The 23,358-nt window shown below is 36.8% G+C and overlaps 2 protein-coding genes across 9 annotated transcripts in view; both read left to right on the top strand.

Annotated features, from left to right (window-relative positions):
• LOC125673483 (intersectin-1-like) overlaps nt 1–23,358 on the top strand; it is a 70,793-nt gene that overhangs the window by 20,535 nt on the left and 26,900 nt on the right. For 7 of the 8 annotated variants that reach the window (XM_056160313.1, XM_056160311.1, XM_056160316.1 and 4 more), the window contains 18 exons: nt 1,235–1,375; nt 2,536–2,623; nt 3,667–3,806; nt 4,221–4,396; nt 5,007–5,026; nt 5,161–5,328; nt 5,963–6,063; nt 6,549–6,691; nt 7,086–7,164; nt 7,902–8,048; nt 10,184–10,242; nt 12,871–12,974; nt 13,408–13,580; nt 16,364–16,481; nt 17,439–17,560; nt 17,805–17,924; nt 20,218–20,290; nt 21,527–21,721. In XM_056160313.1, coding sequence (XP_056016288.1) covers nt 1,235–1,375; nt 2,536–2,623; nt 3,667–3,806; nt 4,221–4,396; nt 5,007–5,026; nt 5,161–5,328; nt 5,963–6,063; nt 6,549–6,691; nt 7,086–7,164; nt 7,902–8,048; nt 10,184–10,242; nt 12,871–12,974; nt 13,408–13,580; nt 16,364–16,481; nt 17,439–17,560; nt 17,805–17,924; nt 20,218–20,290; nt 21,527–21,721 — 2,167 coding nt within the window. The remainder of the gene's footprint in view (nt 1–1,234; nt 1,376–2,535; nt 2,624–3,666; nt 3,807–4,220; nt 4,397–5,006; nt 5,027–5,160; nt 5,329–5,962; nt 6,064–6,548; nt 6,692–7,085; nt 7,165–7,901; nt 8,049–10,183; nt 10,243–12,870; nt 12,975–13,407; nt 13,581–16,363; nt 16,482–17,438; nt 17,561–17,804; nt 17,925–20,217; nt 20,291–21,526; nt 21,722–23,358) is intronic. The other variant, XM_056160317.1, reaches the window with a different exon arrangement.
• Nucleotides 13,599–16,450, top strand: LOC130053313 (uncharacterized). Its single transcript, XM_056160319.1, has one exon. It carries the CDS (start codon nt 14,070–14,072, stop codon nt 15,882–15,884), a length of 1,815 nt encoding a protein of 604 aa, XP_056016294.1. The 5' UTR covers nt 13,599–14,069; the 3' UTR covers nt 15,885–16,450.

Below are 23,358 nucleotides of genomic sequence, written 5' to 3'. Positions count from 1 at the left end.
CTTGCTGTAATGACAAGAGTGTGAAGTTGGCATAAAATTGCCAAAAATGCCAAAATCAATGAAAAAATTCATAAATTCAGGGGGTTTACCTTTCAGGAAACATGCAGCCCCATGCGTCGAGCAAATTCATTTTCAAATACATTTTTTATCGTCTATTAATAAACAATATATATTAATTTTATTTTGCTAGACAGATGGGCACACCTTTTCCTAGGCAATAATCTGGATGAATTTAACAGTTATTAAGCTCTTTTTGAAAAAAGGCGGGGAAAATTCTTATTCATGACATAATAATGCTATCAAATAAGCAATAACTCTGATGTAAGTTGAGATAGTATACTTGGCATATATTTAACTTACTTAAAACACAGATCAAGCTTAATTCAAGACACATTTAAAACAGAGAAACTTTTGGGGCCTTTTTATATACACAATCGTATCTTGTTCTTTAAATTGGATATTCTCACATAAGGAATTTTAGAACTTTCACATTAATTCCTAATGTATTCCGTTTATACGAACAACAAAACGTACAATGTAAAATACACCCAAATTAAATTAATTGTGAATTGTGATTTATGTATAAAAAGGGATGGGTACGATTTCAATAGTTTTCAAGATGGTTTACTTAAATAACGCGAGGACTATAATCCCAGTCCACATAAATGGTGCACTGTGATGTCACATCTAGCTGCGATGTGTTTTCTTTCAAACCAAACAATCGCAGCCATTTTCCTTGAATTGTAAACACCGACGATTTCATAGGCGACGCGCTGATTGGCTAACGTAAAGTTCAAATGAACATGACCCCTAGTCGGGTTATGTCAGATCTTCTTTCGCAGAGTATACGGCACAGATTTAAGAAGTCTGATTTTCATTATATTGTACTCCCACATGCTAGAGGTTCACAGCGAGATATATTTTGACTTCGCGCCGAGGTATATAAGGGAGGTTAACCGAGGCTTTAACTTGTTGGAGTAATGTATAATGGTACCATTTCATAGATTTTAGACCAATGGCACAGTAATATATTTATATCATTGCTAAAAAGAGGAAAACATGCTGCCAGTTTATATCACCTAACCATACTCAAATGTTAAGAAAGCCTGTAATTTCAAGTGAGTTTGCCCTGGACATCATAGCTCTATGGTAGGGCATTGGTATTTTGATAAGTGTATTTCTGGTTTTTAATTGTGAGTGCATAATTATCCATGCTTCTTCTATTGCTTTACAGCAAGGAAAGAAGGCAGAGATTAGGCAAAAAATTGAGCAAGTTAGAAATGGTGTAACTGACTTCACCAACAGTATAGAAGGGATGAGGATAACTAGAGACTCCAAAAACAGTGCAATGGACAAACTTCAAACCGACATCAAGGTCAGTGGACGGGGTAATGTAAACTTTGTTTATAAGTTGGATGACAAGCGGATGTGAGGAAAGGGGTTTGCAACAAAATTAAGGGTCATTTACATGTAACATGTTAAAGAGCATCTGGTTTTGGTGGAGTTTTTTTCTGATTTGAGTGACCTGCAAAAAAGATTTAGAGGGCTTGAGATTATAAGAGTTATTTCCCTTGAAAACTCTTACTTTTTGAAATATTTGAATGATGTTATGTTTGCTATTTCCAATGCTTCCACAACTTTACATTTTTTCTAAAAATTTTGTACATGTATTATATTTGGTGTAAAATTATGTATTTCATTTTATTCACATTTTTTGGTGAAAATTTGTTGTAAGAAAAATAGTTGAGAAGATTTTCATAGAATTGAAAAGTGAGGCTCTGATTTATATAGAAATCACTCTATCTATCTGTCTGTCTGTCTGTCAGCACTTTCTATAGCGCGAGATAACACGTTTCCTTGGGAATATTTTCATAGATTTTATACATGATACTTGGATTAGACAATGGATGACTGCTTAGATTTTCAGATTTATTGGGGAGGGGGGGGGGGGGGGGGTAGCTTTCTGACTTATCGGCTTTTGTTTTGTGGGGCATATTTTACCTTGCAAAAGAACTTTGGATAAATATATAAAGATATGTAGGAAGTATCCTGTCTGTGAACATGTCTGCCACTGTAGCCGTGGCCATATCTTAAAAAAATGGGTAAGATGGAGACTTCGTATTTCATGTTCTCATGTCAAAGGTCATACATCAAGGTCAGACTCTCAAACACATCCAGCTCATATTGATTTCTTCATCATAATGTTAGAGGAGTGCTGGTTTGTAGCTGATACCCTGTTATTAACCAGTGATATTTGCTACAAGTACCTATTGCTTGTAAGGTTTCGTTTGCAGCAAGCACATTTTTGAATGGTGGTCAAAATTCTGATTGAAATTGCACGCACATCGTATTGTGCACATGTACATGTACAGATGTATGTATTGTAATGCTTCTTTTGTTGAACTTAATGAAGTTGTTCATATTGAAAAGCTCTATAACTTTTATTCTTGGAAGTTATTGTTTTGTAGTGTAGGGGAAATATCAGTATCTGAACAAATGCAGGAGTAGGATTTGTGCACTTATTTTTATTTTCAGGAATTTAGTGACAAACTGGTACAACTGCAATCCGAACGAGAGTCCCTGAATTACCGAGTACAAACCTCAGTACAAAATAATCCATTGAGTGAGTACCATTAATTACTCCATATAAACGTCAGTATAAAATTGCATAGTGAGTATCATGAATTTCTATGTGGGTACGAATTAACCTATTGAGTGAGTACCATCATTATACATAGTATGACTTGTGTAAATACAAACATTACGTCCAATTTCTCATTGAAATAATATAAAACTGACCGCATATCATAGTGACAGGACAGTACTGAGATATAAAACTGACAGCATATCATGACAGGGCAGTACTGAGATATAAAACTGACAGCATATCATGACAGGGCAGTACTGAGATATACATGTAAAACTGACAGCATATGACAGGGCAGTACTGAAATATAAAACTGACAGAATATGACAGGGCGGTACTGAGATATAAAACTGACCGCATATCATGACAGGGCAGTACTGAGATATAAAACTGACAACATATCATGACAGGGCAGTACTGAGATATAAAACTAACAACACATCATGGTGACAGGACAGTACTGAGATATAAAACTAACAACACATCATGGTGACAGGGCAGTACTGAGATATAAAACTAACAACACATCATGGTGACAGGGCAGTACTGAGATATAAAACTGACCGCATATCATGACAGGGCAGTACTGAGATATAAAACTGACAACATATCATGACAGGGCAGTACTGAGATATAAAACTGACAACATATCATGGTGACAGGACAGTACTGAGATATAAAACTAACAACACATCATGGTGACAGGACAGTACTGAGATATAAAACTAACAACACATCATGGTGACAGGTCAGTACTGAGATATAAAACTGACAACATATCATGACAGGACAGTACTGAGAACATAATAAAAGTTAATACTGAGTAATCATTTACAGAACAGATGAAATGCAGAAAAGTATTGTAGGATGTTTTAGGAACTTTATGTGATAATGTGAAATGTTGTGTTTATTTAGACATGGCTATTTAGATGGAATATTTATTTAGATCATGTGTTTAATATTTTAAATATTGCATTTATTCAGATAAGATATGAGTTTAGATCTTGTCGTACTTTCAGCTGATGCACACCGTACAGTATTACATGGAGTGGAATTAAAGAAGACTTCACTGCAGAAACTAAGGAAAGAGCTGGAAAACATAGAAAGAGAAACTGAAAGTAAACTGCTGGAAATTGACAAGCACAATGCTGAATTAGAGGTCAGTCAAACAGGGTGGTGATGTTCAAAAGTTTCAGGATCCGTTTTACATGTACATGTTTTTGTATGTACAAGATCCCTTTATAGTTCCAAATGAAAAGTATGAATTGTGCGAGAAGTGAAGTGACCAAATTTAGAGTGTCACATCCCGTTATTAATTCTGTGTGCTATTGTGTCATAAAGTGTTGATGAAATCTTAAGAAGCCTTACAGAAAGTGAATATTTTCTTTTATTATTGTATGTTGTAAAATGACGCTGAATGACAGTGTTTACAGATTAAGTACTTACATGATATATGGAATTCATGTGAAAAGATGAAATCACCAGATAAGTACTAACATAATTTAAAATATTCATTGTTTATTTGAGTTCTTTTGTTTATGATTCATTTGCCTCTTGATAAATTTGATTTAAGGAAATGAAAAAGACGCTATCGTCAGCGGAGGATAAAATGAAGAAGCAGCAACAGCAGAAACATGAAGCCTCACTGCAACTGAAGCGGAAACAGGAAGAGGAAGATAGAGCACGAGCTCAGCAGGAGAAGGAGAAACAGGAAAAGCTCAGGAAAGAGCTGGCGGCTCAGAGACTCAAGTGAGTACACTCAGAATTTAGGTCTCAACAGATTTTGTTGTTTAGAGACTCAAGCGATTGTGCTTCGAATGTAGATGAGCTTGAAATGCAAGAACGCATAGACCTGAATTAGTGAGTGAGTGCTTGGGATGTGGAGTGCTCGAGTGAGTGCTTGGGATATAGAGTGCTCGAGTGAGTGCTTGGGATATGGAGTGCTCGAGTGAGTGCTTGGGATGTAGAGTGCTCGTGTGAGTGTTTAGGATGTAGAGTGCTCGACTGAGTGCTTGGATTGTAGGGTTTAGAGCTTACAGTAAAACTTGTAGATATGAATGGTAGAAAGACATGACAGAGTGTACTTAGATTTTGGGGGTTCCAAAGAATGGTGGAAATATTCAAATTTAATGCAGATTTATTCTAACATTTAATGATTATACATATTAACATCCCTGAAAACTTGAGCCTTGCTTATGTAAAATAAGATGCCTGATACAGAGTGCGTGTATGTGTAAATCAGAAGTTATTTTGTGAGAAGCATTGTTTTGAACATTTTATTAAATTGAATTTCATTGAGCTGTCATAAGATATTTGCTTTTATTTTATGAACAATTAACTCTGTTGAAATCCGTTTCAGGGAGGAGGAAGAAGAGAAAGGTAAATATCAGCAACACAACTTCAGTCCTCTAAGTATCGCCAGCTTTCATTACACTGTATATACATGCATGTATATCTTGTACAGAAAAGTGAGATGTATATGATTTAAAACGTGTTATTTATTGATTTTGTAGCAAAATCCACATCTAGTAACGACGCTTGGGCGGCGTTCAGTAACGATACTCAGTCAACCGCGGCGTCTAACGACATCTGGTCAGCAGCTTTTGCAGACGTCAAGACGGACACTTCCCAGGCATCCAGTGACATCTGGGACAGTGCGTTCTCTAGTCAGACAACAACAGGTCAGATGTTCAGCACACTGGGTACTGTAAACCCAACTTTTATTCACGTGCGAGAAAATTTTGTAAGATTTTCGAGAACCTCATCGTCATAAATGTTTCTCGTTGCGAACCAGTCCTTGAATGTCTTTCATATGCTCTAAAAAGGATTGATCGCGAAAATTACTCACCATGAACCAGTTTACCACAGGTGAATTGCGAAATAAAGTGGCTCAAATAAAATTTGGTTTATAGTATTTTTTTGTGACTTTTTGCAACTTTTTTTTTTTTAATATAAAAACAGTGACACTGCATCAAAAATTACAAGGGAAAAAGATACCACATAGCAGGTTTTTTCCACAGTGTGATAAATCTGGCCTATTTTGACATTTAGATATTTTTCTGCCAAAATTTCACTCGCTCAATATGCACTCAATTGTGACTTCAATATGTGCAAGAGATAAAATTCCTTGTCTGCCAAAATTTATTCAGCTAACATTGTTGACGTATCTTAAAGCCAGCAGATCACCAAATTTTAGAACTGCGGAAAAACCCGGTATATGGTAGTACACATACATTACACAACAGCTTGTACTCCATCTCGAACACTGTTTTATCCTGTTTTACTTCTTCAATGCTATCAACTTTTTTTTTCCAGTAACCTCATCAAGCAGTAAAGGTTGTAGATATAAGGCCCTGTATCCCTTTGAGGCCAGAAATCAAGATGAATTAAGCTTGACTCCAGAGGACATTGTTTGGGTAAGAGGAATTTAGTTTTTAAAAATCCAAATGTTGTTTAAATACGAGGGAATATAGCTTGAATCCAGATAACATTGCTTGAGTAAGAGAAATTTAGCTTGAATCCAGATAACATTGTTTGAATAAGGGGAATATAGCTTGAATCCAGATGGCAATGCTTGAATAAGAGGAATATAGCTTTAATCCAGGTGAAATTTTGTGGGAAAGAGGAATTGAATTTGAATCTAGATGACATAGAGGATTGTCTATTGCAATGAATGGTTGGGTCAAATTTGAATTAAAGAGTTCTCTGTTGTGCTGCACATTGCAAAAATATAGAATAGAATACCTCCAATAAAGAAAAACAACAGATGCTTGACTACATTTTGGCATTCAGCAAGGACAAACTTTCCATTTTTACTTTTAATTTATGTAGTATGTGGTGCTATTTTCCTATCAGTGCAAGCCAAATTTAGTGAAAGGTTATCATGAGTTTTTGTTTACAGGTACCCGAGGACCAGACAGGAGCAGAAGAAGGATGGATAGGAGGAGAAATGAATGGAAAGAAGGGCTGGTTTCCCAGGGACTATGTGGAGAAGCTGCCAGATACTCAGTCTAGTCAATTCAATGCTTTTGGCAATGCTTTCAGGTGCAGTATATACATGTACTGTGTGTGATGTAGGAGATTCAGAGACTCTACTTGTATACACTGTATATGTAATAGTTTCTCCCATACTTGCATAAGAAAAGTGCATGCAAAATTAATTTTAATGTCATCTTGAACTTTTACAAAAGTGCAGGCCCCAGGATCAGTCAGAATAAGAATGACCTTTACAGAAGTCAATCATTCCAAGATAGAATTGTCGTTCGTATTGTTTCCTCAATTTTCTAGTTTCTGCTAATTACGGGTAATGAACAACTTGCAGGTGATTGAGATTTTGACTTGAGTGTGATACGTGATCCTGGAGCCAGTCTCTGCATTGTACCAGTGCAGTAAATGTAATGTGCTAGCGTTAGTGGTATGTTTGTTATTTCTTTTTCAGCTCTGAACCAGTAGCTTCAGCATTTCCTCAGAAAGAATCTCTCTATAGTACCCCCGCAGAATCCCCAACGCCAGGGCAGGTACTAAACAGATTCGGGCTACCCCAGTCAATTATTAACAGTTGAAATTTGAAATATCTTAAAAGTAGAAAATTGACCATTTTTGAGTTCAACTTTGTATTTCTGTTGATACATGTAGTTCATTGATGTACTGTTTTGATGTTCATATTTTTCTTTTCAATTTTTGTCTTTGATTTGAAATTTCCAATAAGAATTTACATATTCCAAGGGGCGAGATCAAAAGTTTGATGTCTGACAAAATACCAAATTCACATTGTTTTCATCAAGATCCCCCACCCCCTTTAAAACTAAATATGATGAATGTTGAAACTAATCGATTAACAAGTAAAAACATACTATAAATAACACTTTGTATACCTTTTCTTCTGTTTATTCACAAATGAAAGTGTACATACATGTACATGTATATGCATTAAAACTATTGAATGTTCTTAAAAATGAAATATTATTATGTGGTTTTTAACAGGCACTTGTCTTTTTTCTTTTTCCACTAAAGTGAAATCGATGTCTAATGACAGAAACTTAAGAGAGTTTTTACCCCCTCCCCCTAACTATTTGAATTTAGATTATTATCCGACATCAATCTTTTGATCTCGCCCCTAATTTAACTTGGTCGATTAAACTTTGCTCTCTTTGCTTTTGATTATCTACTATCTCCTCACTAACCCTACACTAGTACTAGCAAGTGAGTATCAGTACACAGTGCATTTTGTGGACAGTAGCTAATGCCTTTACAGGGATCGACCGCCCCTGAGGGCCTTCAAGCCCAGGCCCTTTATCCATGGAAAGCCAAAAAAGAAAACCATTTGTCCTTTAATAAAGGGGACATAATCCAGATCAAAGAACAGCAAGAAATGTGGTGGTCTGGGGAACTCCAGGGACAGGTATTCTGTGTGTAGTGTAGTATAGGACCTTTTTGTTGTGTGGTGCAGTATGTGTTGTAGGACATTTGTGTTAGTGTAGAGCTGTGCGGGGCTTTACACGTATGTCTTAATAAATACACCAATAATCAGGCATTTATAAAAGTGTAATGTTACCTCCATCTGTGATTAGCAATGATGTGGGTGGTTAGGGATCCAAGATTAGCAATGATATGATGGAGGATCCAAAGATATCAACAATATGTGTGATAGAGGATCCACAAATAGCAATAATATGGGTTGGGGATCCAAGATTAGCAATGGTATGGGTGGTTTGGAATCTAAGATTTGCAATAATATGGGGGGGGGGGGGGGGGGGGGGTCCCAAAATTTTCAATTATGTGGTAGGTGGGGGAGATCCAAGTAAGCAGTGACATGGGTAGGGGATCCAAGATTAGCAATAATATGGGTGATGTGGGATCTAAGATTATCAATGATATGGGTGGTGGGGGGGTCCAAGATTTTTAACATTGTGGGTGGTGGGGAAAATCCAAGATTAGCATTGATATGGGTGGTAGGGGGGATTCAAGATAGATCAGCAATAATATGGGTGGTGGGGGATCAAATAAATGAAATTGTATAGATAAAACATCTAATTGTATTTGGAAATACAGATTTTCTTGTGTGTTATTCTCAGTGGGTTTTCCTGTATGAGTAGAAAGGAATATTGATATTTGAAAGGGTCTGATCAATGCATGTAAAGCTAGCTTTGAATTCACAAGGTGCTGGCGTGCATTCTGCTTGTAATTAAAGCATCACTCTGCTGTGGAATGGGAGCTGTGTTAACTAGTGTTGCAAGAATTTCAATTGTTACGAAAATTGTGAATGCCATTTGACGTGCTAGCATAGGTGGCGTATGTAATTACACATGTGTGTGCAAGAACATGTACACTCATAAAAAAGGCTGGAAAAGATTGGTTTCTGTTGCTTTTGTGAATGAACAGTTTTGTTGGTCTGTTAATACTTGTGCATGAATTTCTAAAGATTTAAAATTGCCATTGCTTGTACTTCATCATCTTTTAGACTTGGTAGGATGTAATCTGATCACAAGTAACACATTCGTTAAGTAGTCGTACGCTTTGTACAGTAATGGGATGTAATCTGGTCACATTTAACACATTTGTTAAGTAGTCGTACACTTTGTACAGTAATAGGATGTAATCTGATCACAAGTAACACATTCGTTAAGTAGTCGTACACTTTGTACAGTAATAGGATGTAATCTGATCACAAGTAACACATTCGTTAAGTAGTCGTACACTTTGTTCAGTAATAGGATGTAATCTGATCACATGTAACACATTCGTTAAGCACGGTCGTACACTTTGTTCAGTAATAGGATGTAATCTGATCACATGTAACACATTCATTAAGTACAGTCGTACACTTTGTACAGTAGTAGGATGTAATCTGATCACAAGTAACACATTCGTTAAGTACAGTGGTATACTTTGTACAGTAATAGGATGTAATCTGATCACATGCAACACATTCGTTAAGTAGTCGTGCACTTTGTACAGTAATAGGATGTAATCTGATCACATGCAACACATTCGTTAAGTAGTCGTACACTTTGTACAGTAGTAGGATGTAATCTGATCACAAGTAACACATTCGTTAAGTAGTCGTACACTTTGTACAGTAATAGGATGTAATCTGATCACAAGTAACACATTCGTTAAGTACAGTGGTATACTTTGTACAGTAATAGAATGTAATCTGATCACATGTAACACATTCGTTAAGTATTGCTTTAAGAAGAGAATGAATTGTATGTGTATTTATACAACTGGCACATCCATGTACATGTATACACATAAAAAGATGAACTGCATTGTCATGGTAACCAATCAGTGTTTGTTAGTAATGGAATTAAGGTAACTGTACATGTGTATCTTGATCTATTTATCAGTAATCGTTGCACAATCACTTGATCTGATACTGATAATCAGTAACAGGATAACTTATAACTTTATTGAATTCATTTCAAATTTATATATACATGTATATACATTACATGCATGTAAATTTCATAGAAATTGTTTTTCTAGGTATACAAAGATAGATTTGTTTTTATTGGTGCTTTGTTTTTAACACAGGTTGGCTGGTTCCCCAAGTCCTATGTCAAACTTGTCAGTGGACCAGTTTCCAAACAAACGTAAGTTTCTGTCTTTTTTTGAAACTTTTACATTGAAAATTTTCACTCATATTGAAATGTCACAAAATTTAGGTGAAGTACCACAAATTTAGACTTATGCTTGGTGCTCAGGGCCGTAGCAGTGAGGGTTCTTTATCATGCCAATGCTTGCCACTACAGTACCCGCAACGTTATTCTTGACATGATAAACGATAGAACACGATACACGCACGATACGATAGGATACACGCACGATACGATAGGATACACGGTAAACCTGATAAATGCAAAACCTGATAAACGATCTTCACAATAGACCTGATAAACACAAAACACGATAAACGATCTTCACGATAAACGAAAAACCTGATAGAAATGTTGTAAATTTAGAAACAATTTAGACAGAACGAAAGTTTGATACGTACAAAATAATTACATTATGTTGATAATAATATTGAAGGATTTCAATACTTAATATATACCTAAAGCATATAATGTATTTATCCACGGTTGTACGTTTATTTTTTATTTTTTAGAAATTCTATTTATGTTTTCTTTAACATCATTACAGCTAAAATCCGGAAGCTAAACTATATACGGTATTGAATTCATTATTTGATATCTATATGAATTTTCTCAGCCAATGATTCTAAAACGTATATTGTCACCCTGAATGTTTAATATATGAATCATAAATGGAGTGATTGATTTTTATCTTGCTTAACGTCTCGCTCGAGAATATTTCACTCATATGGAGACGTCACCATGACCGGTGAAGAGCTTTTAAATTTAGGCTTATGCTCGGCAATTACGGCCATTGAGCAGTGAGGGTTTTTTAGCGTGCCACACCTACCGTGACACGGGGTGTTTGTTTTTAAGGTTATCTCCGAGGACCCGTGGTATTCACACTTGATGCCGAGCGTTTAGCAATTAAACAGGGAATTAACAAAATGGAATATAATGTAGTGATATCATGCTTCAATAGCTCTCTTATTCTAATGTCTATTATCTTGGATATCAAATAAAACTAAGTAATATTTTGTGTGTAGCGAGGAGTGGGGTTATTTTGCATCAAGCTCTGAGTTCACCGCTCTTTCAACAACTACAATTATTTTCATAATGACCGCTTTAAATGCAATCCACTGCACTACACCATATGCTCATATGTTAGATATTTCTACACTATGAGTGATAACTGATAGTCATAAGTAATTGGAACATATTTATATGAATTGATATTTTGTTAACAAAAAATAAATAAACTATTAAAAACATATACGAAACCCGGCTTGATTTAAAGTCGCAATTTAGAAATGCTTTAAATTAAATGTTTGTGTTTAGCATGTAAAAAATTCAAATAATCATCAAAACCGGCATACATTTCCAGTATCTACACGTACGACTATTGGTATATGTGTACATGTACATGTACAAATAAATAAAAAACAACGATGACAGCTGAATCGTGCCCAATTGAGCAGAATTTTGGGAGATGCAATATACCCTTGCACTCTTTTAAAACTTAATCTTCTAAATGTGTGAAATACAATGCCCCTGAGAATGTTTACTGTCAAAACACGAGTGATACACAAAATCAGATAGATAAGAACGCGCACAAGTTCAGTAGTTGATATATATTAAGTTGAATACAGGTGAACAAAATCAGAAGAAAAAGAACCATTATTAAACTATATGTAATAAACACTGTAATTTACTGATTTTTCCTTTCAGATCGGAACTTTCTATTTCTCTGTTAGTGTTAATTACAAATAATTGTTTCTAGACAAGGAAATGTTTATGAACTCCAGATGAAGGAGCTTTCAGTTTTATTGTCCTCGGTTTGCTCGGCAAACCACTGACTACTTTCCGGACAGAATAAAATTGCGATAAATTTTCACCCACTCTGGACAGACAAATAGCTCTTTTTCTGCTTTAAAATCAACAGCTTTATGTTCTCCTTCAAATACACTGTCTTTCCTCGATTCCTAAAAATAGCTTCTTTAACAAAACGAATAAAGGTTTCGGAAAGTATCTTACTTTTTCATTAGATTTAATATACGATCCCAATAGTTTCCGAAGCTACACGATAAATGATTTTCACGATAAACGGAAAACCTGATACACGCAAAATACGATACACGATAGACCTGATAAACGCAAAACACGATAGAAAATGGAAAACCTGATACACGATAGGATAGGATACACGCACGATACGATAGGATACACGCACGATACGATAGGATACACGCACGATAGAACACGATAGGAATGTCAAGAATAATGTTGCGGGTACTGTACACTGGACCTCTGTTTTTAAGGTCATATTCGAAAGACCTATGATTCTCACTTCTAGATGCCGAAGGAGCAATCACAATAAATGTTAACGTCCTATTTTTGACGTGGCCATGTCATGAGCTGGGCTTGAACTCACGACCTCACAGTTATGATGTGAATGCTACTGCGAGCGGTCATTGATGACATTGAAAATTTGCTTTGTTATATGGGGTTTGAAAGTAAAATTGGGGTGTATTGACAATAAAGGTGTTTGTAGACCAAAAGGTGAATGAACATAGATTTTATACATGTACATATAGTTGGGACCAATATGAACTGTGACTGAAGATATGTGATACATGTATTTTGTAGATCTAGATCTGGTACTCCAATGGGAACAAGTGCAGCTCCAGTGGTTCCTGTTGAAACTAATGATAAAAGTACACCAACCATTGTAGAACACACTGCTGAAGCTGGTAAGCATACAGTCATACCTTTATACATTCAATATACTATATTTTAAAAGTCAGCTTAGTAAATCATTTCAGTAATGATTTCAACTGTTGCAAATCTGTTCTGACTTTAATTATAGAAAAAGTCATTCTAGTATTTTAGAAAGTGGGAGGCTTGACTGAGATTTGTCTTGATTCATTTAAGTGTTTTTATCGTATTGGTCTTTTTTTGTGTGAATCCCTGTACCAACTTCACCCAAACTTTATACAAAGCATGTATGGATTAAGAGCATTCAAGCTGTTGAAATGATGGAGGTTACAGCTTGTTTTGTTGTTTTTAAGTTATGATTTGTGCTCCAAACCTACGGATCTCTTCATACTCAGGTGAACATCATGGCCTATGGGCCTCTAATTAGATGTCAGGATCATGATGAAGACCCATTTGTTTTTGATACAGAACCATTTGTGGCAATGTTCACCTACACATCCTCGGAAGCAGGGGATCTGACGTTCAACCAGGGAGAGACAATCCTGGTGACTAAGAAAGAGGGTGACTGGTGGACAGGGTCACTGGGTGAAAGGTCGGGAATCTTCCCTGCCAACTATGTCAAGGCCACTGAACAACAACAGGTCAGTGGAGACGAATATGCCTTACTTCTGGAACAGTGTGTAACATGCACTAACAGGAAAAATGTACTCGCATGTTTAATATTCAAAATTACCATATACGCAAGATTTATATGTAGTTAGCGAGGATTCAATTTTGGCATTGGTCTCATTAAATATTAATCATTATTTATGGAAAAATCGCTAAATTTATGTTCGCAAAATACCACTTAATACATTGCATATTGTATTTGCACATCAGTTAAAAGTATTCGGTACTATTATGTGTTATGAAGTGCAATGTATTTAAGATACTTCTGAGACTGCTTGCATGTGTTGAATTATATATCTTGACGGTAATATGCCACAGTGTTTTGCATGTTTTAGGCAGTGGAACGAGCCTCAGATACACTAGATTCTGTTAACAGTGAGCAAGGGTTATCTGCCCCTAATGGTTTCACACCAGTGTCTCAGTCAGACTCAGACTTGTTGCAGTCAACACCCACACAAAACATGATAACAACTGTCCCCCCTCCTTCCCCTTCACATTTCCCAACCCCATCAGTTCCCAATGAAAATGTCTTATCTGCTTCCATACAAAATACCCAGCCCCCTATTTGTCCGCTCAGGGGATCAAAATCACAAGAGAAAAAGTTGAAGAAATCTGTAACGTTTGAAGATACTGTGATTGGAGGTGCCCCCTCTCCATCAGAGAGTGCAATGACTGGAGACAAAGAGAGTGATAAAGATGTATTTGGTTTTGATGCTTCACCTTTTGGAGAAGATCCGTTTTCATCAGAAAGTTTTTCTGCTGATCCATTTTCTTCAGACAAGCCATTTTCAAGTGATTCACTGCTTTCAGAAGATAAAGATCCATTTAAGTCGACAGAGTTTTCATCATCAGATGATTTTGCAAATGCCTTTCTTCAATTCAATGTTGGGGTTAGCACCCAGACTGAAATTGACAACACGGGGACAACCCAAAACAGCACAGTGTTCAGCTTAGCTGCAGCAGATGATGGAAATGCAGATCTGTTCAGTTTCAGTTCAGAAGATACAGGTCAAGTAATGTTAAGGAAAAAGGACAATGAAAATCCAGAACTGAGAGACTCCAGTTCTGTGTTGGAACTAAGCAAGTATTTTCCAGATGTAGAAAATGAGGCTCAGGAAGGTGTAGAAAATGAGGCTCCAGAGGGCAACAAGAAGAAAAAAAAGGATAGTGGCTTGTTCAGTGATTTTGGAAATTTGAATGCAGGAGCATCAGAGAAAAATGCAGACAATGCATGGCTGTCGGACATAGGGAACAGTGATGGTCCTTCTAAAAATTCTGAAGCAACAGGAACTGTAAACCAGGGATCTAAAGATGAGTTGCAAAACAATTTTGCATTCTTACAGAATCTATCAGCAGCTGATAATAGTTATGTGGAATCCACACCTGTAGTGAATAGACCACTGCCTGCTGAATTAATAACTGACATATCTCCCAGTTCTAGTGATCAAGTGTCCGGGGATAAACTAGACAGCAATTTTGCTTTTCAAAATCTTTCAGTCAGGAAAGATTTCCCAAAATTGGAAGATATCAAACTACATTCTGCAAACTCCTCGATTGGTGACTATGATGACTGCTCATTCATGAGAACCTCGATTGACGAAGGGGACAGCCTTGAGGGTGGTAGTCTGAGTGGGAGGTCCGCGGACCCCGCTCTTCCGACGGCTGGAGGAGGCACTCCAGACACTGTGGATGACTATGATGATTTGAGTGGAATCATTATGAACTTGAAATCTCTACAAGAGAATTCAGCTACTGGACAGGATGAGGTGTATGATGACTTGGATTTTATTGCTACACCAGTAAAGGTTGAGAAGGGTTTGAACTCGGATTACGTAGATGAAGCCAGAGAGGAAGATTACGATGACATTCCTTTCTTCACTGAAAGAAAAGAAGTCGAGGAGAGGAAAATTGAAGAAACCGAGCAGAGAGAAGATGAATATGACGATTTTCTCAGTATTATTAAGACCACTGATGGTGACAAAGCTGGAAATCAGTCAAGGGAGATCACTCGGGATGATCTGTACATTGACATTGTGGAGTACGACAAATTCAACAAATCCTCAGAAGTTCAGAAAGAGGCTACCGGTGAGGTCTTCGAAAATTTTAATTTTATTCAAAGTTTGTCCAAAAATGCACCGGTCACTAAACAAAATATCTCCGTGTTGACTGCACACCAGTCAGAGTCGTTAGAAGATGACACTTACGAACCTATAGAACAGTTCCGTTCCATGTTAACAGAGTCTAGTCAGGTAGCGGGACAGGTATATAAATTATAAAACACCCACCACCCTGAGCACACCCACTGAACATAACCTACATGTACATGTATGTACCTGATATTGGATATGTGAACTTATTGTTGATGTTTGTTCGATTTATTCTCTTTGGTAAAAGTCACACAATAGTGCTTCTGTCTTGAATACTGAGTAACTACAGAATTTTTTATTTTACCGCTGACATCAATTAGTGTTAGCACCAGACATTAAGATATGATTCCATTAAAATTAGTACACATATAGAATGTGGTTTTTTTTACAAGGACAGTCTGTCATTTTATCTGTACATTAAGATTAAACTCAAAAATTTTATCTCGACATTCAGATTCAAATGCTATTGCATTTATAATTTCCATGCATGACAGTATGGCAATCGGCATTTAACATTGCATGATATAATATTGCATGTATTACCCCAATGGCAATTTACTCTGAGATTTATAAGTATCTGACTATCATGGAATGTTCTTAAATCACAGGCACAGCCAACGTTTAGTCCTACACCAGCGGTCCAACCCACAATTCAGGCCCCACAATCAGCTACCAGTCAACCAGCTCAGCAAAAATCGGGAACCAGTTCAACGTTAAAAAAACCAGGTACACAAAGTTAAACAATAATTATTGTGTTTTATATGTGTAGTTTTGCATATCAATTTGGTTTGTATAAAATGTCTAATTGTCAACGTATCGCGGCATTGTTCATAATGTGAGAAATGTCTAAATGTGTGTGTATCATGGCATTGTGTGAGAAATGTCTAAATGTGTGTATATCGTGTCATTGTGTGAGAAATGTCTAAATGTGTGTATATCGTGGCATTGTGTGAGAAATGTCTACATGTGTGTGTATCGTGGCATTGTGTGAGAAATGTCCAAATGTGTGTGTATCGTGGCATTGTGTGAGAAATGTCTAAATGTGTGTGTATCGTGGCATTGTGTGAGAAATGTCTAAATGTGTGTGTATCGTGGCATTGTGTGAGAAATGTCTAAATGTGTGTGTATCGTGACATTGTGTGAGAAATGTCTAAATGTGTTTGTATCATGGCATTGTGTGAGAAATGTCTAAATGTGTGTGTATCATGGCATTGTGTGAGAAATGTCTAAATGTGTGTGTATCGTGGCATTGTTCATGATGTGACAAGTGATTGGCTCATCAGTTTAGAAGTGAACATTTTACACATGTTAATCTGAGATTCTCCGACTCGTCCTGACTTTTTGTATATGAACAACTCCTTTGTTGCCCATGTCAATATACATGTATAAAAGTGCGTGGGTAGGGGGTGGGAGTTAGAATCAAAGAAAACTGGAATTCCACAAATTACAGGGGTATTATTTTGTAATAATTATCAAAAGAAAATAGAAAAGAAAGTTGATGAAAAGCTTGGAAGTCTTAAGCAATAAAATGAAAAACTCAAGTCTATTTTTAAAGAGTTGCGCAGGGAAAATCAGACTCTCATGAAAGAAAATGAAGGTATTCCACTTGGAAACTCGTCCTGTAAACTCTGAGTGCATGTATGTATAATTGATTAAAGGACTTGGATTTTCTATAATTTACAGAAATAGCATCAGTGATAGCGGCCTACACGGCTACAGGAGCTGAGCAGCTGTCCCTCAATCCGGGTCAGTTAATTCAGGTCCGCAAAAAAAGCCCCAGTGGCTGGTGGGAAGGGGAACTGCAGGTGTGTATAAAAATTAAAAAAAATATAAAGATGAAAACTTGTTCCACTGTAATGCAACCAGTTATCATTTCAAAACGACATTTACTTGTAATGAGTAATCTTGTAAGCTGTTTTATTTTAACACCACCCCCCACCCCCATCTTCTCTCTTCACCTTCAACTTACCAAAAACAAAATCTTTTACTGTTGTGTTGCATGTACTTTCAGTTCAATACATATAGTTAAACGAATGGTTTCATTTTTAGGCCCGTGGCCAGAGGAAGAAGATTGGATGGTTCCCTGCTAACTATGTTAAGATTCTTGGTGGATCCAGCGCTCGGTCTACTCCTGACAGTACCTCTCAAAGTGGCTCACCTGCAAACACAGTAAGAATCATCTATTGTGTCTTATATGTACCTTTTCACTGGCCAGGAATCTGCATATAATTTACCAATGATCTTCAATATTCATATACAGTACTTCACTACTAGCCATGAATATGCATGTAATTATACCCCCCACAAACGAAGTTTGGGGGGGGGGGGGTATACTGGAATCACTTTGTCCGTCCGTTTGTCCGTAGACGCAATTTGTCCGAAGTTTATTTCTAATACCGCTGGACATATTTCATTCAAACTTAATGCACATCTTCTATATATTATGTAGTTGTGCATCTCCTATTTTCATTGAAATATTTTAACAGTTATAGAAGTTATGCACATTTTCTTTTCATTTTGGGGGTTGCGCACTTTGTCCAGAGTTTAATTCTAATACCGTTGAACAGATTTGATTCAAACTTTATTCTCATCTTATATATATAATGTAGTTGTGCATATCATTGAAATATTTTAACAGTTATGGAAGTTACGGACATTTTCTGATTTGGTTGTACAGTGGAACCCCGTTATTACGTTCCCCCTTTAATACGTTAGTCCGCATATTACGTTGGAATTTCAAAGCACAAAACCATTTCTTAACAAACCTATATAAAATATACCTCGTTATTACGTTGTCCTAAGATGCCGGGACTCGGTATTACGTTGTAAAAATTCCGACGAAAACGTAATAAACCCCTAATTATTCAATAGTGATTCTCAAAATAATAAGCCATTCACACCTTGACTGCCTGAGGCAGTCACCACGTAAATTTCCTGGTCTGTTTGGGGATTAGAGACGCTTGACTGATCACGCTTCGATAGATCTAGCGACATCAATACAGGTGAATACCCTGTATCGAAGCCAGTGATAAACAATTAAATAATGTTTATTTAGAAATTGTACTCTATGAAAGTTACTTCATTTTTCATATTTTGATAATCAAAGAAATAATTTCTCAACTACCTGCGTGTTCAGCATTGTGTGATTACCTTCGCTATTAAAACTCTATTTACGGACAGCTTTGGTACCAAACATGAAAGACAAGATTTATCGTAGCAATGTTAAAACTGCTTGGGTAACTTCTTGGACAGAGGTGACTAAAGGAAGTGTTCAATTAAAAAATTGTCCGTTGTTTGGACATGCAGCTTAGGTGTTCGTAAATCTCGTCCATACATACACCGACCAAACTGTCTTGTGTTATCGGCCGATTCGTGCACGGCATTTACCTCTGTGAATATTCTAAAATCCCCTGATGCGCACGTGATTTTAGTGCCATCATTTAGCGTTGTAAATGAAATATTCGTGCATCATTATATTTTTTTTATGTGGATTGCGCTTAAATTGTTCTCCGTGTTTATCATTGGTGAGAAAAGTGTGTAAGTGTTGGGTATCGTGTGCGTTTTGTGTCTATAGTTTTGTTGTTTTTTGGATGGGATTTTTTTTTATTGCGTTGTGTATTGTGTAATTCGCGAACTTAATAAAAACAATGTTTTGTTATTTTTTTTTAATACGAATGTTGAATACGAACCGGAACGAGTTATTGAGAGAAAGTTACATGAACGCATTGTTTTAAAGTTGAACAAAATGGCGGTCCAAACGAATGCAGAAAAGCAACGTTTATCAAAACATCCTTATGAATCCTACACCAGAAATAAAGAAAAGGGATAAGAACATGAAGAATTACGGACATTAAAGATAAGATGTAAATAAAACAAAGTATCATAGTCTTTTAAACAAAGAAACAGTAAACATATATTCACACACCCCTTCACGGAGTACCAACGGACGATATACAATTTCCAAATGATATTTTTAATGGATTTCACTGGGAACGTTTATTACGTTGCCCCCGTTATTACGTTATTTTATCGTGACAAAATGGAAAACGTAATAACGGGGTTCCACTGTACTTGTAGTAATAAGCACAATTTGTCCAGAGTTTATTTCTAATACCGTTTTACGCTCATAAGTCAATCAGGAATTGAAGAAGTGGAAAGAAGTTCAACAATGAAGTTCAACTATATTTCATGTACTGCTGTACTGTAGAATATACACTTCTGCATTCACATTGATTGCCCTGTAGATAATGTGAAAATATCCAATGTGCTTGCATTAAATATTTCCCATCATCTTATATGCCCCGCGGGGGGTATTAGTCGCATTAGGACAGTTCTAGTTTACCATAGTTCATATTAATTTTGATTTATATTCAGGTGATAATGCACTGGTATAATTTATGTTGTTCAGCTGTTTTAAGCATGGTATACGAGCATTATTAAAATATTTGTTGATGTCATTTAGTTACATCGGACTGCCACGCCCACTATTCCAGCCCCTCAGCCTCAGAAGTCTGCCATTGTGGAGAGTAAATATGGTAAGAGTTTTCATGAGCATTTCCTGCAAATATTTGCTTATTATACCCCCCGCAACAAGTTGTGGGGGGGGGGTGGGGGGGATATACTGGAATCGGGTTGTCCGTCTGTCTGTCCGTCCGTCCGTCTGTAGACGCAATGGTTTCCGGGCTCTAAAGCGTTATCCTTTCCACCTACAGTCACCATATCATACATATGGACTACCCATGGGATGAAGATGTTCCCTATCGATTTTGGGGTCCAAAGGTCAAGCACACTGGACATCGAAGTAGCAATATGGTTTCCGGGCTCTAAAGCGTTATCCTTTCCACCTACAGTCACCATATCATACATATGGACTACCCATGGGATGAAGATGTTCCCTATCGATTTTGGGGTCAAAAGGTCAAAGGTCAAGTGCACTGGACATTGAAGTAGCAATATGGTTTCCGGGCTCTAAAGCATTATCCTTTCCACCTACAGTCACCATATCAAACATATGGATTACCCATGAGATGAAGATGTTCCCTATTGATTTTGGGGTCAAAAGGTCAAAGGTCAAGCGCACTGGACATTGAAGTAGCAATATGGTTTCCGGGCTCTAAAGCGTTATCCTTTCCACCTACAGTCACCATATCCTACATATGGACTACCCATGGGATGAAGATGACTACCCATGGGATGAAGATGTTCCCTATCGATTTTGGGGTCAAAAGGTCAAAGGTCATGCGCACTGGACATCGAAGTAGCAATATGGTTCGGTTTGTCATGCCATTTGTTTTTTACATTGAGAAAAGAGGTAGTTTATACCTATTACCAACACCCTTTGGGAGATTGGGGTAAGCGGGGGGTATTCTTAGTGAGCATTGCTCACAGTACCTCTTGTTTAGAACTGTGAAATGCCATGAAGTGTAGACGTGTAACAAAACGGGGACACATTCAGGAGGCATTAATAGATATTCAGAATTCTGTCTATGCACTGATTCATGTTCAATTTGTACAGCGTGTTTTTATGATACAAGATAATAGTTTTTATGCCGCTGTCATGAAATGGCTTTAATTAGAAAAATACTGCAGCTCCTCTCCATCTGTCAGTTGTTTTTGTATTGTGTAGTTTTACATGTGGTCGTAGACTATGGACCTTTTTTTGGTGCTATGCATGGTGTGTTCACATCTCTAGCCTTGTATTGCATTTTAAGAAGATAAAAGAAAGCAAATGAAATGCTGTCTGAAGCAACATTTTGTGCTTGTGATTTCAGTTGATCAGGTGATAGCTCTGTACCCCTACACTGCCCAGAACGACGATGAGTTGACATTCCACAAAGACTCTGTGATTAACGTAATTAACAAGGAGGATGCTAATTGGTGGCAAGGCGAGCTCAACGGGACGCTCGGAATGTTCCCCGCCAACTATGTGGGATCCCTCACCTCTTCTCCTCCCCAGGAAAACACCTGTAAGTAAAATTATACCTACCACACGGTGGTTACGCATGTAGATTGCATGAAACTTACGCTGTGTGTACCTTTAATAGTAACAGTCCATGATACATGTATCAGATCGGGTTGAGATTTTTGATAGAAAAATTGGTAGATGGGTCATACGTGATTTTGGGGATGGCATTCAAATTTTTAGTTGAACTAGAACAGTACTGGATATCCAGGTCATTCACGAAGCTCTTAATTTCGCAAGATTGAAAACTCACCAATCTTTAATTCTTGCAATTATTTCCTTGATACAGTACAGATTTCGTGAAAATTTGTTTTTGTTTATAAATGAATAGTTCAACGATTTCTAATTTATATTAGAAAGACTGGAATTGTACTTTGGATGTTTATTATGATAAGATGAAAGGGTTAGGAGTATCTGAACAGTGTAAGATAAAGACACACCATTTAGTACATGTATTTCAACAGTAGATCTTGTAACTTTTCACTCCTTGTTTCGCAATACACAATAGCATAATTATGAACAAATATCAAGTGGACATCAGAGAGTCTATAACCTGAAAGTGACTAATTTGAACTGTCTAATCTGAAAGTGACTAACCTGAAAATGACTAATCTGAAACTCTCTAATCTGAAAGTGACTAATCTTTGACTGTTTTTGTTGATTGCAGGAGGAGTGACACTGGAGTGATTCGGGGAGCAGTACAGTTTGTCTGACCCCACATTGACCTCACCCCTGACACGCCCCTGACATTCCCCCCTTCTATTCCACCCTTTCCTCACAGTGCATTTAATGCCACACCCACACGAAATATGCCTACTTTATAATATATTTTGCACAAAATGCAACCAAATTTGTTTTTACTTTTTCAGGTGTAATTTCAGATATTAAAATCTTTTTTGAAATGCAAAAATGCATCATTTTCAATCTGGAATGATTTCTGGCCAAATGAAATTCTTTGATGAATCCCTGTGAAGACTCAGAAAAAGGCGGGTCAGACAGACTAACTGGCCACACCCCCTGTCACGTGTCACTGTTTTCTGTAAGGGGGGCGGGGAATTCTTCATATTTTTATGTAATAGGCTATTTTGTTTGGGGTGTGTGCATTATGGCTTCTGTACTTCATGTGGAGGAATCGCTCTCATTCTGAGATATCATTGTGGATTAGTTTTACGGTGTTGTGAATTATCAAAAATCTTATTTTATGAGCTGGTGCAATTTCCATGCTAATAGCCTTTTGTGATATGTGTTAGAGTTTTTGAAGTGATATGTGACTGCGTAATTTACCAGCAGCTTGTTTGGTAAGAAAGGTACGGTTGACTTAAGAACTAGGTTCTAAGGAAACAATAATTTAGAATTTCTTCCAAACTATAATATGCCATAGATGAAAGAGTGCAAAAATGGGTTCTCCAGTAAAGATGATCACATGACGATATTCAGAATATTGTGATTCTATAGTTACCATGGTTATTGTGTTCGTCAGATTTACTTTTATCCTCTGTCTGATGTGTAGGATTTTTTTTGGTGTACTTTGATGATATATTTTTAATTGCAGAATTTTTAAACTGTAGCTGTTATCTGATTTACGTGAAATGACATGTTGTACGTGTGACCATTGTTAACTTTATTATTATCTCTGTTACT

This window comes from Ostrea edulis, chromosome 3 (assembly GCF_947568905.1).
Source record: "Ostrea edulis chromosome 3, xbOstEdul1.1, whole genome shotgun sequence".
NCBI classification, from domain to species: Eukaryota; Metazoa; Mollusca; class Bivalvia; order Ostreida; family Ostreidae; genus Ostrea; species Ostrea edulis.
Note: the sequence above shows the minus strand (reverse complement) of the source record. Positions and strands in the feature narration are given on the sequence as shown.